This window comes from Molossus molossus, unplaced genomic scaffold (genome assembly GCF_014108415.1).
Source record: "Molossus molossus isolate mMolMol1 unplaced genomic scaffold, mMolMol1.p scaffold_m16_p_40, whole genome shotgun sequence".
Taxonomy (NCBI): Eukaryota; Metazoa; Chordata; class Mammalia; order Chiroptera; family Molossidae; genus Molossus; species Molossus molossus.
This window is the reverse complement of record NW_023425378.1, coordinates 113,702-132,607: the sequence shown is the minus strand read 5'-3', so window position 1 is coordinate 132,607 and position 18,906 is coordinate 113,702. Positions and strand designations below refer to the sequence as shown.

Below are 18,906 nucleotides of genomic sequence, written 5' to 3'. Positions count from 1 at the left end.
AATGTATCAAGTCCTCATGCAGATCAACCAAAGGATGACTAACAATCTAATTAAAAAATGGGCAGAGGGCCCTGGCCAGTTTGGCTCAGCTGGTTAGAGCATCAGCCTGCGGTCTAGAGAGACCTGGGTTTGGGTCCCACTAAGGGCACGTACCTCGGATGCAGTTTGTCCCTGGCCCTGGTTGGGTCGTGTGGGTGGGACCATTCTATGTGTCCTTTCACATCATTGGTTCTCTCTTTCTCTCTGTCCCTCCCACTCTATCTGAACAAAATATCAAAAAATGTCCTTGGGTGAGGTTAAAAAAAAAAAGTCAGAGGACCTGAATAGATACTTCTCCAAACAGGACACCCAAATGGCCAGGACACATTATAAAAAAATGTTCAATGTCACTAATCATCAGACTGATACAAATTAAAATGACTATAAGGTGTCACATCACACCTGCTAGAATGGGTGCTATCAACAATCATTAAACAAATGCTGGCTAGTGTGTGGAGAAAAGGACACTGTAGTACAAATGATGGTAGGAATGCAGACTGGTATAGTCACTATAAAAAACGGTACGAAGTTTCCTCAAAAAAATAAAAATGAACTGTCACCCTGGCCAGTTTGGCTCAGCAGTTACAGCACTGGCCCACAGACCAATGAGTCGAGGATTCAATTCCGGTCAAGGACACATACCTTGGTTGCAGTTCGTCCCCGGCCCTGGTTGGGATTGTGAGAGAGGTGGCTGGTCCGTGTGTCTTTCTCACATTGATGTTTCTCTCTCTCTCCCTCCCTCCTACTCTATCTGAAGATAAATAGAAAAATATCCCTGGGCGAGAATTAAAAAAAAAATGGAACTGCCATTTGTCCCAGTGATTCCACTTCTGGAAACACATCCTAAGAAGCCTGATACACTAATCAGAAAGAATATATACAACCCCATGTTCACAACAGTATTCAAAATAGCTAAGATCTGGAAACAGCCCAAGTGCCCACTTAGTAGATAGGTAAAAGGATAAAAAAAGGCCATGGTACACATTTACACAATGAAATACTATGTCGCTGTAAAAAAAAAGAAAAAAAAAAGATCTCTTACCCTTTGAGAAGACAGGGAGGGACCTGGAGAGTATTATGCTAAGCAAAATAAACCAGTCAGAGAAGACAAGTATCACATGATCTCACTTATTTGTGGAACATAACGAACAAAAATCAGCTGACAAACAAAACTTATTCAGAGAAATGGAAGTAGGGAACTGACTGACAAACCTCAGAGGGAACGGGGTGGTAGTGGGGTGGGAAGAGATAAAAAAAACTTATATGCATATATGTACAATCAATGAACATAGATAACAGTGTGGTAAATGGCTGGGGGCAGGAGGGAGAGCAGGAGCAAGGAGGAGAGTGTTAATGGGGGGGAAAAAAGAAAGACATCTGTAATACTTTTAAGAATTAAAAAAGAGCCTGGTCGATTTGGCTCAACGGTTAGAGCATTGGCCCGTGGTCCTGAGAGACCCAGGTTCAGTTCCCGCTAAGAGCATGTACCTCGGTTGCAGTTTGTCCCCGGCCCTGGTTGGGTCGTGTGGGTGGCAGCCACTCAATGTGTCCCTTTCATACCAATGTCTCTCTCTCTCCCTTCCACTCTATCTGAAGAAAACAATGGAAAAATGTCGGGTGAGAATAAAAAAGAAAGAAAATAAATCTGTAATGGATTTTGTGTTTTTTTTAGAAATAAAATGTCAATAAATTACACAATGGAAGTGTATGGAGGAAAAGGCTCTTTTAAAGTTATAAAAGAGGAAAATAAATATCACCTCCACCAAATCCTCTGCTGCTGCCATGTCCACCTCCACCACTGCGGCTGCTGCTTGCACGACTACTGCTAAAACTAGAACTGCTAGAACCACTACTTTGTCGATAGTCTCTGGCACCAAATCCTCCACTGAATCTGCTATAAGGAAAAACAAGGTGGAATGGTTTATGAGTATAAAATTAAATTAAAATAAAAATTCACCAAATGTAATCCCCACCCCTCCAACTCCAATTTCCGATTTTTCAACTCTTTTTCCTTGGGGTCAGTTCCTCTAATAATGTTTCCAAAGCAAATAGTAGTTAGAATAAAGGCTCAGAACAATCTGTACCTCTTAGAACGCCCACGACTGCTACCCTTATAGTGATGTTCATAAGCCAAATTTTCTAACCAGGACGGCACTTCTTGTTTGGCTTCAACAAGAAGATCCAATAAATCCTTTGTAATGTTTATATTTCTTTCATTAAAAAATGAAGTGGCAAGACCTGTTAAGAGTCCAAAAAAAAGTACATGTAGTCTGGGTTTACATAAAGTAGCCCTGTATTCTTACTTTAATATGTAGGTACTACATATTATAATATTTAATACAATACAAAATAAGTAAAACACAAGAATAAAACATTGTAATTTGGAAAGTAACACAAACTTTTAGTGTCTAACATATGGTGTCACCTTTCCCTTTGAAAATTAAAGTTCTAGTATTTGAGATTTTCTGTCAAAGCATCAAACGAAACACTTTACCAAGGTTTCCTACACGTCCTGTACGGCCAATCCGATGTACATATTCTTCAATATCACTTGGCAAATCAAAATTGATAACATGTTTCACATTTGAAATATCTAGTCCTCTTGCTGCCACCTGTAAAATAATGTTTGTTTAAAAAAAAACACCAATATTCATACATGCTTAATTAAAAGATAAAAATATACACACAGCTGTAGCCACTAGAATTGGGCTTCTTCCTGAACGAAACTGGTGAAGGGCTTCCTCTCGATCTCTCTGTGACCGGTCTCCATGGATACTAGTACAAGCATATCCTTCATGATATAAGAAATCCTCCAGAGAATCAGCACCCTTTTTAGTCTCCACAAACACTAAAGTCAGTGAATCTCTCCCTGAAAACAAAAAAATAAAGGTTTTTTTCCTTAATAGCAATTTAGCTCCAAAAACATCTAACTTACACTATTATTTATCATTTCACCTGTTGCATTTAACAGATCAAGCAGAAATGACCGTTTGTCTGAGTCTTCCACCCAAACTACTTTTTGTGTGATGTTCTCAGAGGTAGAGCCAACTCTTCCTACAGCCAGAAAGATATATTCATCCAAAAAATCACGAGCAAGCATCTGAAAAAAGAGGAAACCCTAACTTATTAAGTACTTTTGGTTTTTCTAGTTGTCTAAAGATGTATTTACATGTAAACAAAAATGTTCTAAAAGGAACTTTATCAAACAATACCTGTATTTCCTTAGGAAAAGTAGCACTAAACATCATGGTGTGGCGAACACCCTTTGGTGGCATAGTATCTTGTTCAACTATACGACGTATCTGAGGTTCAAACCCCATATCTAGCATCCTATCAGCTTCATCCAACACTAAGTACCTGTTATAAAAAACTTAGTTTAGAATTTGATGAAATAACCGACCATAATAGTCATCCTAATGTTCTAGCCTCCCATTTCAACACATGTGGAACAAAAAGACCACACAACCAAATTGGCTATTAATTTTTCCAACAAATTATAGTTATAATTTTCAATAAAAAAATGCAGACTTCAGGTCGAGATAATGGCATATATAAATGTAATACTTGCCTCCTCCCACAACATCAAAATTACAACTAAACAACAATAAAAAGCCCCGCTAGAGTGGCTCAGTGGTTGAGCATTAACCCATTCAATTCCTGATTAGAGTACATGCCCAGGTTTGCAGGCTCGATCCCCGTTAGGAGGCATGCAGGAGGCAGCCAATCGGTGTTTCTCTCTCTCACATAGATGTGTTCTTTCTCTCCCTTCCTCTCTAAAAAAAAAACCAATAAAAAGATATTTAAAAATAAACTACAAGTACCACCACCATTCAGAACTGCCCGAAATGTAGCTGAACAGAAGGGAATTAAAGAAGACCCTCTGAGACTGGTAGGAGGGACAGAGAGTGAAAAGAAATAGTCCCACACCCATGTGTGGCAGATACAAATCAGGAAGATGATATTAAGGCTGTGAGCACCCTCCCCACTGCACCCCTGCCCCAGAGCAGGCCTCTCAACATAGGGTTCCAGTGCTAGAAATAGAAGTCCACATAATTTCTGGCTGTTAAAACTATCAGGAAGTGTGGATGAGTGAGACAGAGGCTGCTGGGAGGCCCAGGCAGTTCCTCTTCAAGGTCCTGTGCACAGACTTACTCTGAGCTGCATCACAGGGGAGCAGCCTAAAAGGCAACAGAAGCATACAGAGAGGAACTGAATGGTCTGGCATCAAGGTGAGGACTGGGGGTGAGGTAGAGCGCTTTCTCTGAAGTGCTGGCCACTGATCCTTTGATGATTCCTATTACCCCTAAAAGTCTACCTACATCTAAAAGTCTACCCCTAAAAGTCTACCTACATCTGATACTCTATCAACCTGACTCACAGTGTTATTCCTACCCTGGTGATTCTGAGGCTCTGCCCCCACTCAACAAGTGGTTTCTAGGGGCTTTTCTATACAAATTGCCTGTCTTGGCTCATCCTCTAGATTCTAAAATCTCTCCAAGCAGCATCTGGCCTTTGTTGCCCTGTACCTCTTGCTAACTGGCCCCAGGTCAGGCACTAGCAGCAACCAGCCTTGGTTCACAGCTTAACTTCACCCACCTAGGCAACTCCAAGCCCAGCACATCTACATATCTACATCCGAGTAGCAGCCATCTACAGATTGCTTTGTAGCTCATACCGGGCAGAACATAGGTATCACACCTCTTGGGAGGCCCAAAGTCTATGCACCCAGTGGACAGCTTCATACCATGTTGAAGTATCCAATCACAAAACACTCAAGGGGTAAAAACTCAGCAAGCATCAGAGCCCTGTTGAAATAAGTCCTGCTCTGTGGGGTCAGAACCTACACAGCTGATCTTCCACAGTGGTTGGAGGCTGGTGGTTGCTTCTAGTCCTTGCAGCTGACTGACCCACAGTAAATTTCTCATATTGACATGCCAACAGGAATAAAGGCTCAACTATAAGAGGAAATTATGCACAGCCCACACAGGGAGGAGGGCCACACCTTGAGTGCCCTGTTTGGGCGACTGGGGAGCTGTGCCACTGGACCCTACAGAATACCTGCTATGTTTGGCTATATTACCAAGGCTGACAGATGTAGCAGCTCTACCTAATACACAGAAACAAACACAGGGAGGCTGCTAAAATGGAGGAGACAAAAATCTATTAGATGTAGATAGAGTTCATAACACTGGTTATAAGGATGCTCAATGAACTTAGTCAGAATCTCAACAGCATTAAAAAAAAAAAAAAGCCAGTCAGAAATGAAGGATACACCGAGTGAAATGGAGATGTTTTACAGGGAATCAACAGTAGAGTAGATGAAGCCAAGAATCAAATAAGTGATTTGGAAGAAAAGGAAGCAACACCTACAGAATAAAAAAAGAATCCAAAAAAGGGAAAATAGTGTAAGAAGCCTCTCGGTCAACATTAAGTGGAACAATACTCGCACATCATGGAGGTGCTAGAAGGAAAACAAAGAGAGAAAGAAATTGAAGACCTATTTGAAAAAATGATAGATATCTTCCGTAACCTGGTAAAAGAAATAGACATACAAGTCCAGGAAGCACAGAGAGTCTCAAACAAGAGAACTCAAAGATGCCCACACTCATTATAAATAAAATGACGAAGGTCAGCCCTGGCTGGTTTGCCTTAGTGGTTAGTGTAAGCCTGCAGACTGAAGGGTCTCAAGTTCCTTTCTGCCCGGTCAGGGTCATGTGGGAGGCAACTAATTGATGTTTCTCTCTCTTGCCCCCTCACCCTTCCTTCAAAAGGTTAAAGACAAAGAGAGAAATCTTCAGAGCAGCAAAATAAAAACCATTAGTTGCCTTCAAGGGAGCTCCTGAGGACTATCAGTTGATTTCTCAACAGAAACTTTGCAAGCCTGAAGGGAGTGGCAAGGAACATTCAAAGTGATGAACAGAAAGGATCTATAACCAAGATTACTCTACCCAACAAAGGTATCATTAAGAATCAAAGAACATATAAAAATCATCCCAGACAAGAAAAAAACTAAAAGAGTTAATCACTATCAAACCAGTATTGTTACATGAAATGTTTGAGTTTTCTTTCATTTTTTATCCTCACCCAAAGACATTTTTGCATTTATCTTCAGATAGAGCGGGAGGTAGAGGAGGAGGAAGACAGAGAGAGAAACATCAATGTGAGAGAGACACATTCACTGGTTGCCAACCATACAACCCCAACCAAAGTACATGCCCTTAGCGGGAAATGAACCCAGGTCCCTGTGGTCCATGGGACGACGCTATTTGAGTTTTCTTTAAGAAAAAAATAGAAGATAAAAATATGAACAATAGCCCTGGCCAGTTTGGCTCAGCGGTTAGAGCATTGGCCTGAGGTCCAGAGAGACCCAGGTATGGCTTAGTGGTTAGAGAGTCCCGGGTTCGGTTCCCACTAAGGGCACGTAACTCAGTTGCAGTTTGTCCCCAGCCCTGGTTGGGTTGTGCAGGTGGCAGCCACTCAGTGTGTCCCTTTCACATCGATGTTTCTCTCTCTCTCTCCCTCCCGCTCTGTTTGAACAAAAATGAAAAAATGTCCTCGGGTGAGGATAAATAAATTAATAAAAGTTTATATTTTAAAAACTATGAACAATAAAACGGCAATAAATACATATCAAATATTAAATCTAAAAAACCAAACAATTAGAAAAGAAAAATAAAAAATTTTAAATAAGGTTAATTTTAATTTTCAGTATATATTTAATTAAAATTACTTTTTCATCTCAAAATACTATGAAATGTTATAAAATGACCACTAATATTTACAAAATATTGCATCCCAAATATAAAAATTAACATACTTGCAGAAGTCTAATCCAATCTTTCCTCTTTCCATCATATCCACTAAACGTCCTGGAGTGGCAACTAACAAGTGACATCCACGTTCTAAGTCTCGAATTTGCTGACCAATATCAGCACCACCATAAACCACACAAGGACGAACTCTAGACCGGTATGAAAACTATAAAAAAGAATTTATTGGGTGATCATGAAAACATTAGAATAAATTAAAATGCCAATTATCTTTAAAATGGATATTTACTTTTCTGGCTTCCTCATAAATTTGTACAGCCAATTCTCTTGTTGGTGCTAAAACCAAGGAGATCGGGTATTGTTTACGACGTCCATACCTCCCAGTTTCCTAAGAAATAAGTACAATTTATAAATTAGACGCAAAGACCTAAAACTTTTGTTCTTTTTAAAAGTCCTAACAAAATAGTCCCGTAACAATTACACTCTAAAAAACCTCAAGTTTTCACTGGAGAAATGAAAAGAAAATGTACAGAAATGTAAATATATTTGGTATAGTTTAGATAGAAAGGACCCAACAGGTATTTATAAGATATTTTTCTAAGAAAAAACTTATTTTATACAAAAATCCTTACCTTCACAGCCTTCAACGCCTCTCCAGGACCATCTGTATAAATTTGACTCAAGATGGGCAAAAGAAATGCTGCAGTTTTTCCAGAGCCTATTTTTAAAAACTGACTTATTAATTGTGAATATTAAACATTCCAAATGCTCTTTTAGTAAAAGCTAATTTACTTACTCTAACACATACATTTTCTGCAAAGTATGGTATATTTACACAGCTAAGCACCCAAAACCAAGACTACTGTGACTCATTTTATTTTAAAGATTATTGAGTTTTAGAGAAAAAAGTAGAGAGAGATAAATATCCACGTGAGAGTAAAGTATCCATCAGGTGCCTCCTGCAATGTCCTTACCAGAGATGAAACTAGTGATCTCACCAGTGCACCAAATGATTGCCAAATGCAGCCACACTTGCCAGGATGTGTGATCCATTTTAATACAATCAGTGCTCATTCCTTTGACTTTTAATTAGTACAAAAACACAACAATTTTGCTTATAAACTGGCATCAACTTCCTTTTCAGTACTTTTTTTGTTATACACTGTTGTTATGTAAAGCAGTGATCAGGCAAGTTTCTGAAGAGTCTAATTGTAAAGGATTTGTAAAACAGTTCGTCTCCCTTTGTAAAATAAAAGCTATAGGTAAAGTTATTGAAATAAAACAAGTGTTGATTTTGGTCCTTAATTGCATATAAAAAAATTCTCTTTTTAAAAGAAGAAAATATATTACTCATGACAAGTGATTCAAGTTTTACAGATTAACTATCCCAGCCCTCCCACTCTTCAATTTCCAAAATACTAGACGGAAACACCTTTTCTTTATCCCCACCTACATTTTTATGGATCATAGGCTCCCTGATTTTATATTTCCTATTCCAATTATAACGCTAGCTTTCCCTCCACTGCATTTAAAAATTTTACCCTGTTACAGTAATACCAGGCTGAATTTAATACATACTTTCCCAAGACACCCTAGTTTGGATAAAAAGAACCAGAGAGGTAAGATAAAAAAGAGACATTTCCACTTAATCTTTACCTAACTCAAAATAATGTTATATATAAGAATCAGACTTCCATACAAAATAAATTATTTTTAGAGTGTGCTCTTCAAGTTAACTTTTATTCTTTATCAAGTGAGGTTACCTGTTTGGGCACAAGCCATCAAGTCTCTTTTTTCTTTGATAATAGGAATGGCATATTTTTGGACTGGAGTAGGACGAGTATAACGAGTAAGCTCAATGTTCCCCATGACAATTTCTCCCATTTCAATATCGCTGAACTGTCAAAGAAATTGAACCAGGTCAATCAGACACACATACAACTATAAATGTTTTATCTGCTGCAATCTGTTTTATACTAACATCAGTACAAAAGTACCCAACTAAATGTCTAGTTGTGACTGAGTTTACAGTTGCTTTGATTTTAGGCAAAGGTATCACAGTATTTTTTAAGAAAACTTACCGTCTCCTACCCTGGCCAGTTTGCTCAGTGGTTAGAGCATCGGCCTGCGGTCCAGAGAGACCTGGGTTCAGTTCCCACTAAGGGCATGTGCCTTGGCTGCAGCTTGTCCCTGGCCCTGGTTGGGTCGTGCAGGTGGCAACCACTCAATGTGTCCCTTTCATATCCATGTTTCGCTTTCCCTTCTTCCCTTTTTCCCTCCCACTCTATCTGAACAAAAAAATGGAAAAAAAAAAGTCCTCAGGTGAGAATAAAAAAAAAGAAAACAGTCTCCTGAGTCTAATGTGCAATAAAGTAGTTCTTACTATGGCACTTTTTCCACTACAGGATTACTCATAATGGTGACATTAACTTTAAAGAGCTGTAAAAAATAAAACAACTTACACTTTCAATATGTGGAGGACAGTTACTGCCAGTTGCCTCTACTGGAATATCATCATATTTCTCAAAGTTAATCCCAGTGTTTCCTCCAGAAAATAGTTCCCTAAAATCAAATGATTATTACAAGTTATAACAAATAGTAAGTTTCACAACAATCAACATACATTTCAAAACTTACTGCTCCAAACGTTCACTTGGTGGAAGTGGTTTTGACCAATCATCTTCATCTGATTTGTCACACCATCGACTGTGTCCACTGCGATCAAATTTGCCAAAACCAGTCCTGTCACCGCGACTGCCAACACCATCATAGTCACTCCGTCCACGATCATCAAACCTGAAAAGAACAAGCAACTGATCAGAGTATGTCATTTAGCCAATATTATATGAGTAGCTTTCTAGACATGTACTTGTATATTAGCTGAATTGTTAGTCATAAGAACCTTGCAAAGATGTAAACAATTCAATATTGATTACCTCATTTGTGAAAAAAGGCTCTCTAACCCTGGCCAGTTTGGCTCAGCGGTTAGAGCGTCGGCCTGCGGTCTAGAGAGACCCGGGTTCGGTTCCCACTAAGGGCACGTACCTCAGTTGCAGTTTGTCCCCGGCCCTGGTTGGCCGTGCGGGTGGCAGCCACTCGATGTGTCCCTTCACGTCGATGTTTCTCTCTCTCTCTCCCTTCCTCTCTCTCCCTCCCACTCTATCTGTACAAAACATGGAAAAATATCCTCACCCGAGGATACAAAAAAAAAAAGGCTCTTTACTTAACCAGTGGTTATTGTATAATTTATATATCTTTAATTTTAAAATAAAAACAGCATCTTTTAGAGCTATTTACAATATTCTTCAGCTTCAACAAAGCTGTTTTATAATACTTATAATTAGCACATACTTTACATCTTCATTTTATAATCATCTAAATATACTTAACAAGAAAACAAACAAACAAGTAAAAATGAATGTCAACTATCCTGGTTACATTTGGATATGCAGGAAAAGCCACTACGTGACAGGACTTAAATTAAGATTCATTTATCACTCTTGTGCAGTCATAAAAAATGTTAACTGGCACAGAGAAGACATACATAATTAAATAAAAGTAATAGATCCATATGTCAAATAGCATCTTCTTATTGCATGTAATTTATTTTTAACAGAGATATAAAAACCTGGTAAGGCTTGATTTTAGAATCAAGAATTAACAAACCAACACTTTGCTTAAAACCCGTAATAGAAAGATGGTCTGTTAAGGGGGAAGAAATCTTGACTCAAGATCCAGAAAAGTACAAAGAATGAAAATACATCAAATTAAGAGTTGATTCCTAAACTGTTACTTGCAAGCTGAGAATTTACCTTCCCCTTGATCTGCTTCCACGATCACTGTAGTAACTGGACTTTCCTCTTGAATCCCGAGACCCAAAACTGCTATATGCATCCTTATCTTTACTAGAACTCCACCCTGAATTGTCTTTATCATGAAATCCTTCCAAAGAAAGCAAAAATTAGAAGTTGACAATACTTTAAGGAAGAATCCCAACTTCTCAAGTAAGTGGTTGTTTACAGACAACTTACCTTTATGGGAGGGGGCCACACACCAAATGTCAGGGGGATTATTTTTATCAAAATATTGGTGAAAAAAAGGCAAGATTTAGATAACTGATTACCCTCAGCAAAAAAATTCTTTCTACCATCTTTAACCTTCTTTCCTTCTAAAAATTGTATTAAGCAAAGTAATTATCATGGTCTAAAAACAGTATGCTGAATACCACCACTAATAGATGAACAAAAACAATAAAACAGGCACCTACTATAATGAGATTATTTTAAACAAGATTGTAGCAAGACTTTTTAAAAAATGAATTTATTGGGGTGACACTGGTTTACAAAGCCATATAGGTATCAAGTACACGACCCAGCTCTAAGTTACCTTTTGGTCAGGTCCTATCCTTAAATATAATCTCACAAACCCTGAATAAAAAAACTGACTTAAAATATACACTATGCAGAAAATACAATACACATTTTGAAATTCCCAGCTAAGTATAAGGTTACCTTCTACAGTCAGTTACACCTAGAGAAAACTTAAATGAAGAGACCTACTACATAATTACCATAAGAAAATAAATGGACAAGACATTTCAAGATTCACAAAGTAATTATAGGCACTGAATATGCTCCAACTATTCTTTTGGGCTTTGTGTAGTACATGGCAATGGTAAATAACAGGGATTATTCAACAAAAGAACTTGTGGAAGGTGACATGGCAGTATCAATAGCAATGTAAATATGACAAATCAACTGAGTATCTTCAAAACATGAACAACCTGGCTTATCTAAACAAAATCTAAAAGAAATAAATTAAGTGGAACAGTCATGAACATAATTCTGTTATCTACTTTGCTCCAGCAGACTTTTAAAAGTACTCTCGCCCTGGCCAGTTTGGCTCAGCGGTTAGAGCGTCGGCCTGCGGTCCTGAGAGACCCGGGTTCGGTTCCCACTAAAGGCACGTACTTCGGTTGCAGTTTGTCTCCGGCCCTGGTTGGTCGTGCGGGTGGCAGCCACTCGATGTGTCCCTTCACGTCGATGTTTCTCTCTCTCTCTCCCTCCCACTCTATCTGTACAAAAAATGAAAAAATATCCTCGGGTGAGGATAAAAAAATAAAAAAAAAATAAAAGTACTCTCAAAAGTACACACATAGAAAGGTAACTGTCTCTCTTCCTGTCTGTGTCTGGCTCTGTCTCTCCCTCTCCCAACTCCTCCATTTGTCACTAGGGTCTGAGCCTTCTACCTCTTTCTCCCAGGTGCATTTTTTTGCCTTCCTTTCTCCTAAGCTCTAAGGACCCATCTTTTGCCTGAGCCATGCAGATGGCTCATTTCTTCCATGGCTCACTTCTTCTACCTCTGACTTTGTAAATAAACTTCTTCTGCTTGTATTTCAGTCTAGGCTCTGAATTCTTTCTTATTTAAAACTCAGGACTGAGATCTAACATCTTGTGCCCTTTGCAATTAACAGAAGCATCTTCAATCCTTAGCACAACTCTTTATTATAAAACAGGAAGAAACCTTGAAAATCAGAAACCTTTGGTTTGATTCTTGGCTCTGACACTTTCATTAAGAATTGTGGTTTTTCTAAAGCTCTTTGTAAACTGAGGTTACTATTTCCATGAGCTTTTGGACTGTGGTAAGGTACATAGGTCTGGGATCAATTTTGAGGTTCACTGATAGCTCCTTAGCAAGTTTGGTTAAGTTATTTCAACGATATGTCATGCTATAATATTATCAGTGGGCATCACCACCATCACCTTCTTCTCTCTAGATTGTTTATGCTAAATGACATCAGATGATTGTCAGTGGATCTCAACCAGGGACGGTTCTGGCCCCCAGAGATATTTGGCAATATCTAGAGACGTGGTTGTCCCAACCAGGGGGTTGCCACTGGTAATTCAGTTTCAGGGATACTGTTAAACATCCTACAACACACAAGATAGCCTTGCACAACAAAGAATTAATTATCTGGCCCAACATGTCAATAGTTCTAAGGCTGAGAAATCCCAACTTAGGTAAACTGTGCAAAAGACTATTAAATGCAAATTCTACTGTCCTGGGTGGGCAGAGACTGTATTTAAAAAGCTATAACTAGATTCTTAAAATGACAACACAGGCATAAAACAGTGATTACATTGTCCCATAAGAAAGCTAATTTTTAAAAATTCATAGCCCACATCTTAAATAATTATAAAACCTTATTACTTAAAAATTAAGATATCTCAATCCACTCTGAAGAATGTAAGTTTTTGAAAGATAATTTCACACTGAGATATTGACATAACTCCTGTTTCTGTATTAACAAAAATACAAAAACCCTTATTGTACCTCATACTTATGTATACTGTTTTTCAAATGTTAGGTGTCCAACAATATTATGCTATTTGTATACGCTTACAGTGACTCAGGTATAACAGGGGGAAAAAAAAAACCTCCCATCCTTGCCTTATTTCCCTATGTACCTGTCTCTAGAAGACACCTACAGACAGATAAAGATAACAAGGGTGAACTCACTCAATAGTTAAATTTACATTCACATATTTTATTAAATGTTCCAAAAAACGATCACTGTATTTTGTTTCTTTATTATATGAGACAGAGGAAGGGAGAGAGAAAAAGATAGAAACCGATGAGCTAGAACATCCACTGGCCACCTCATACACGCCCCTAACTGAGGACCTGGCTATTTGCCCTGACCAGGAATCAAACCGGGATCTCCTCATGCATGGTTGACACTCAACCACTGAGCCACACTAGCACTTCAACTGTAACCCGAACAATATGTTCTTAATAACTCATCATTTTACATTAATAACTTAATAAAAGGTATCAATATTCTAATAACCATTTGGATAAATGAAGTTCAGGCAAAAAGATATTACTAGATAATCCCTCCAACCTATTTATTGAGTGTGGCCAAAGCTGTAATCTCACAATTGCTCATTATTCTGCAATAACACTATTTTCACTTGGGAACACCTCAAGACAGCAGTAAGCAGGACTATATTATTGCCATGTGATTTTACATAATTGGACACTCCCACAAAAACACCTCTTTCAAAGTAAAATCATATCAGTGTTTGCAAAATAAATCATAGTGAAATTATGCTAATAAAACTTTGGGCTCAACATTGGTCAAAAAAATAACAATCCATTATGTAATACTAGATTAACTTTTCAAAGTTAGGAAATGGTAGTTCTTGAAAACAGAAAGAAGCATAAACAAAAAATTGTGTATAAACTTCCCAAAGTTACCTGGAGATTGCCATAACCACCTACCTTTAGATGCTTCTCTGTTCCTTAAATGAGGAGGTATATAGCGCCCTTCTAAAGAGAAATGTAAAAAATTAAAAGTATATCCTATTCTCCAAGACACAACTTTTTATAAAATGCCCATTTAAAAAGTACTAGAAAATATTTTTAAACTTCTTTTAAATATTTTGCAAATAAAATATTTATGGGCTATGTTTAATTAACAAAATTTTTATCCTAACCCCACCCAACCCAAATGAGTACAGACAATCAAGTTTGGAACATGGATTATAAGAAAAGAAATCATCTAATCAAGTGCGTTTCAGTAGCTACTACTGGTTAACAAATGTTTTAAAAGGCTCTGCTAGTTCAGGAAATTGTTACATGAATTATAACATCTAAAAAATATAGCCATTACTGGAACAAAACAGCCTACAACAACAACAAAAAATCTATTAAATCAATAACCTGATTTCAATTACCCAAAAAAAAGCTTACTTGTAGTCTGGTAAAATACCCATATAATAAAAATACACAAAATCTAGAAAGAAAATGTGATTCCAACAAGAAATTGATGTCAACCTTGAATTTCTTAATTTAAAGTCACCAATCTAGTCTATGATTAAAAAACAAAAGGACTTGACCTAAAGCATAGAAGGAAGTTAACTATTACCTAAAAATAAAAATGTTAACTAAACCTCTAACTGTAATATTGAATTAAATATCCTAAACTATTGGTATAATTAAAGCCTTTTAATAACAGCAAATAAGATGCAATATGAATTAATCAAATGTAAAGAGGCTTTTGAGAGTACCCACCACCTTTTTGAAAGGCTTGGTCCAAGCTAAGATCTGCTGCCAAATAATAAGCCTCCAACTTCCTTTCCCACTATACTAATAAGTCTCAAAAATAAGAAAATAAATAAATATATTAATAAAACACATCCCATCCTCCCTTAAAAAAAATCTTCATTTCAAAAAAATTTAACATGACTGACATTTTAATTCTAACTACTCCCCAAGAATCAGTACAGCCTACTTGTAGTATTAAGTCTCCAGTTCTCTATGGAAAATGAGTAGTAGATCTAACACATAAACGTACAGTTTTCTTTATTAGGCTGAACACACTTCAGGTCAACTCATAAGAGATATGGATGGACATATCCTCATCGCTTTCATGTTTGGCCATAATTTATACTGGACATAATTAGTTTTCTAAAAATGTGAATATCACCTTAACTCTTCCCCCTAAATTATTAATTGTTTCCACTCAAAAACAACTAACCAGTGTCTTTTATTATCCAGACAATCCAGAATACTTTAAATGTTTATAGGTTAAAAAAAAGAAAATTTTTATATTTAAAATTAGAAATTACAATGAGTTATTAACATTAAGGTCTATTAAAGATTCTAGGTAATAACAACAAAAAATTTACTTACTGCTTGCTGTACTTCCCCCTTTACTCTGATTATCAGAAGAGTTCAGGTCTAGACCAGCAAACTAGGAGGAGAGAGATGTTAACAGCTCACATGCTGACACACTACATATACAACTACTGGGTGTGTGTGTGTGTGTGTGTGTGTGTGAGAGAGAGAGAGAGAGGGCAAGCATGCATCCATGTGTTGTTTAGGGAAGGGGAGGTCAGGCACAGATAGCCTAACAAAACACAAATCAGGTCCTAAAATCTAGTTCTACCCATGTAGCACTTATAGGCTAGCCTTTCTTGCAGTTTAAAGAATGCGTTAAAAAGTGTACCAGAAAGCACACCAGCACAGGTGTTTCAAATACTTTAATCAAAAACAAATTTCACTGTAACAATTGTCCATAGTAAAAGCTCTGCAATAACCAAACTAAATTATTACCATCAATTTCTAAAAAGCCTCTGGTTTTTACTTATTTTAAGCTTAAAAGGTCTACTTGAAAAACATTTGGGCAATTTGAAGATTACCTAATTTCTTATCTGCCAAAGACTGTGGAACTGTTTTTAATTGTGATAAATTCCTAAGCAGCCACCCCACTACCACTCATCATGTAGTAAGATGCAATTTTATCTAGCACTGCATCATTTAATGCTTGCCACACTGTAAAAGCAGTACCTAGTTCTTCAATTTTGGAGATGAGATAGTACACAAAACTCGCTGGTCAGAAAGCTAGTGAGTGGCACAATTTATATTTCAAACTTTCATATGAGGCTTTTAATATTAATTCCTACCTGGTCCCTATGTATTGATAAGACTTGAAAATCATTGGAGAAAGATTATTTTACTTTATTGCATTATGTAATAAATAACCAAGAACCGTTTAGAAGCAGCACAGTAATTATATATGCCAAAATAAGTTTTAAAAAGCATGAGACCAGAACAAAAGGCTGCCACCTGTTTGCAAAAAAATTTGCTGTATATAAACACTGCATTAAAAAGTTAAAGATATGAAATTACATGCACTACTAATAAGGTATTCCTCTTTAAATTACCAACCTTTTTCCAGTCAAATTTGCTTACTACTAAATTCAGAAGCACAATTTATCAAAAGTTAAATGGATTCCAGCTACACAGATAATGTTACAAATGCAATCACCTATACTCTTGATATCAGATTTTCAATTTCTAGCGTTTTAACATTGAGTTTGAGCATAATGAATGCGTTAATATAACAATATTTTTAGTGGAAATATACCTTTAGAGAAGTAGATCATCAGGTCCCTCAAATAAATTACATACATTAAAATGCATGATCAACTCGTGTAATTAAGCTTTGCTTTACAATTCAGAAGTTTGTCAAACATTTTTTTGTAAAAGGTTTATGCCCTCAGTCAGCGATTTTCAACTGTGTGCATGTGCAGTAAGAATTTTTAAAGCTTGAGTATTTACTCGGGACTTCTATTTTGTTAATCTAATTTTAAAAAACACCAAAAACAGCAGCCAGCACAACAATAGCGAGACGGCTCGAATGAATCAAAATTACACCTATTTTTTTCTTTTTTGCCAGAATAAACATTTTTTGGTGTGTAGAAATTTAGTAACTAGCTTATATGGGTCTTGAGATGCAAAAGATTGAACATCGCTGCCCTAAATCCATTCTATGTATTAAATGTTGAAGATAGAAGCTGAGACACGTTGCTCTCCTAAGAACTAACTAGAGTTTCTGTGGAGGCTATATACCACAGTAAGGAAATAGAAATTTCCTGCTTGAAAAAACAAGCCTCTAATCCCTCTTCTCTGACCATGTATCCCAATCCCCAATACTTCAAAAGAAAAAGAGGACAAGCCATAGTTTTGTGCTATTTCAGCGTTTTTCTTCTCAGGCATGACAAAATCAGAAACAAAAACTTCCCTTGTCCTGACAAGTCCTCTAGAGTCTTCTGAGCGCCTCGAAAGTCATACATCAAACATAAACATACAACTTACTGTATCTCCCCACCAAAAAAGCAGCATAACCCGCTTAAACGGTCATTCAGTTGCTGTGTGAATATGTACAGGGCAGTTCCAGATGTATCCTCCCAGAAGACTCCCTGCCGAGGTCGAACTTCCATTATTTCCAGACGCTGGGAAAAGCAGCATACGGCGGCCACTTTTTCCTACCCCTACCCACCCCGTTCCCGCTCTTCTGCGTCACAAAACTTTCCACTCCGGAAACCACCTCACCTTCCGCAGCACCGGGTGGCAGTAGACCGGCGCCAAGAGGCCCGTAGGGGAGAGCAAGACAGCCTTTTGGTGGTATTTTACAGTCAATCGCCTGCCGAGGTCCCGCAGGCCCCGGCTTTCCGTTAGTGTACCGCAGCGCTGCACACAAAGGCGACCGCCGCCATTACCGAGTTCCCCCCACCCCACATTCCGTGGGCGCATTCCGCCTTCCACTTACATATAAACTACGTCTCTCAGCCGAAATGAAGGCCGTTCAATGAGAACACTTTTAACACAAAAAACGGTACCCTTCATGTACCACCATTCTATTTCTAGCCAAGTCAGTGATCACATAAAACATGTCTCTAAGGAGATCGCGCAAGCACACAAAAGCCGCCACCGTGAGCGGCCGGGTACAATTCTCCAGGCCCAGCCGTACCCCGGTCCAAGTAACTGTTAACAACTCTACCGTTTCGTCTTTTCTCCACGCAGTGTCCAAAATCTTCCATAAATCTAGTTTACTGCCCCTTCCGCCCACCGTACCACCACCGCAAGCCATAAGAAACTAGGCTGAGGTAAAAAGCGGTGGTTAGTTACCGCTGAGCCATAAGCCACTTTAAGCGCAAAAAAAGGGTTCCACAAATAGTGTCAATAATGACAATAACTCTTACCTGCTGGTCCAACTCGAGCGCCTTTTCCACCACGACATGCCTCATGCCTGAAGAGGACCGAGGTTTCGGACTATCCAACTGCTGATCCAGTTCGTCGGAATATCAATAGCTCTCTGAGGTACACAGCTTGGCCAAGGCCGCAGTATACCGACTCCAAGAGCTTTACGTCACTACTAAAGTCGCGTGCCTTCCTCCTCTGCCTAGCCCACCACCAACTACTTTATTTCTACCGTTACTTGGGACTTGGAACTCGCGTTCTTTTACTCATAACATCGCGGGATCTTCTAGTCAATCTCGTTCCAAAACGCTCTGAAAATTCGCGATACTTTAGTTAATTCCGCCCTTCCCCCTCCCCCCCCCCCCCCCCAAGACTTGGAATTCTTGTAAACGCTTTCTTCCAACTTCTACCAAATGGAGCATCGTAAACCTAAATCCAAGATAACCCCCTCTCTTACACCCTCCTCCCTACCCTTAAAGTTTCCCCCTTTCCTCCAGTGCTTTCCCTTTATCTTCCCTTTCACTCCCAAGAATCGGAAGTTTCGTAA

The 18,906-nt window shown here is 38.2% G+C and overlaps 1 protein-coding gene across 1 annotated transcript in view; it reads right to left on the bottom strand.

Moving 5' to 3' along the window:
• The window catches only part of LOC118616760 (ATP-dependent RNA helicase DDX3Y-like), a 65,092-nt gene extending 46,526 nt beyond the window's left edge, over positions 1-18,566 (bottom strand). The window contains 16 exon segments of the mRNA XM_036242196.1: positions 1,797-1,933; positions 2,124-2,277; positions 2,534-2,651; positions 2,727-2,908; positions 2,995-3,139; positions 3,252-3,396; positions 6,857-7,017; positions 7,099-7,197; positions 7,442-7,527; positions 8,573-8,708; positions 9,272-9,371; positions 9,447-9,605; positions 10,622-10,751; positions 14,094-14,141; positions 15,507-15,567; positions 18,362-18,566. Coding sequence (XP_036098089.1) covers positions 1,797-1,933; positions 2,124-2,277; positions 2,534-2,651; positions 2,727-2,908; positions 2,995-3,139; positions 3,252-3,396; positions 6,857-7,017; positions 7,099-7,197; positions 7,442-7,527; positions 8,573-8,708; positions 9,272-9,371; positions 9,447-9,605; positions 10,622-10,751; positions 14,094-14,141; positions 15,507-15,567; positions 18,362-18,406 — 1,906 coding nt within the window. The 5' untranslated portion in view covers positions 18,407-18,566.
• Between the last annotated feature and the right edge of the window lie 340 nt (positions 18,567-18,906).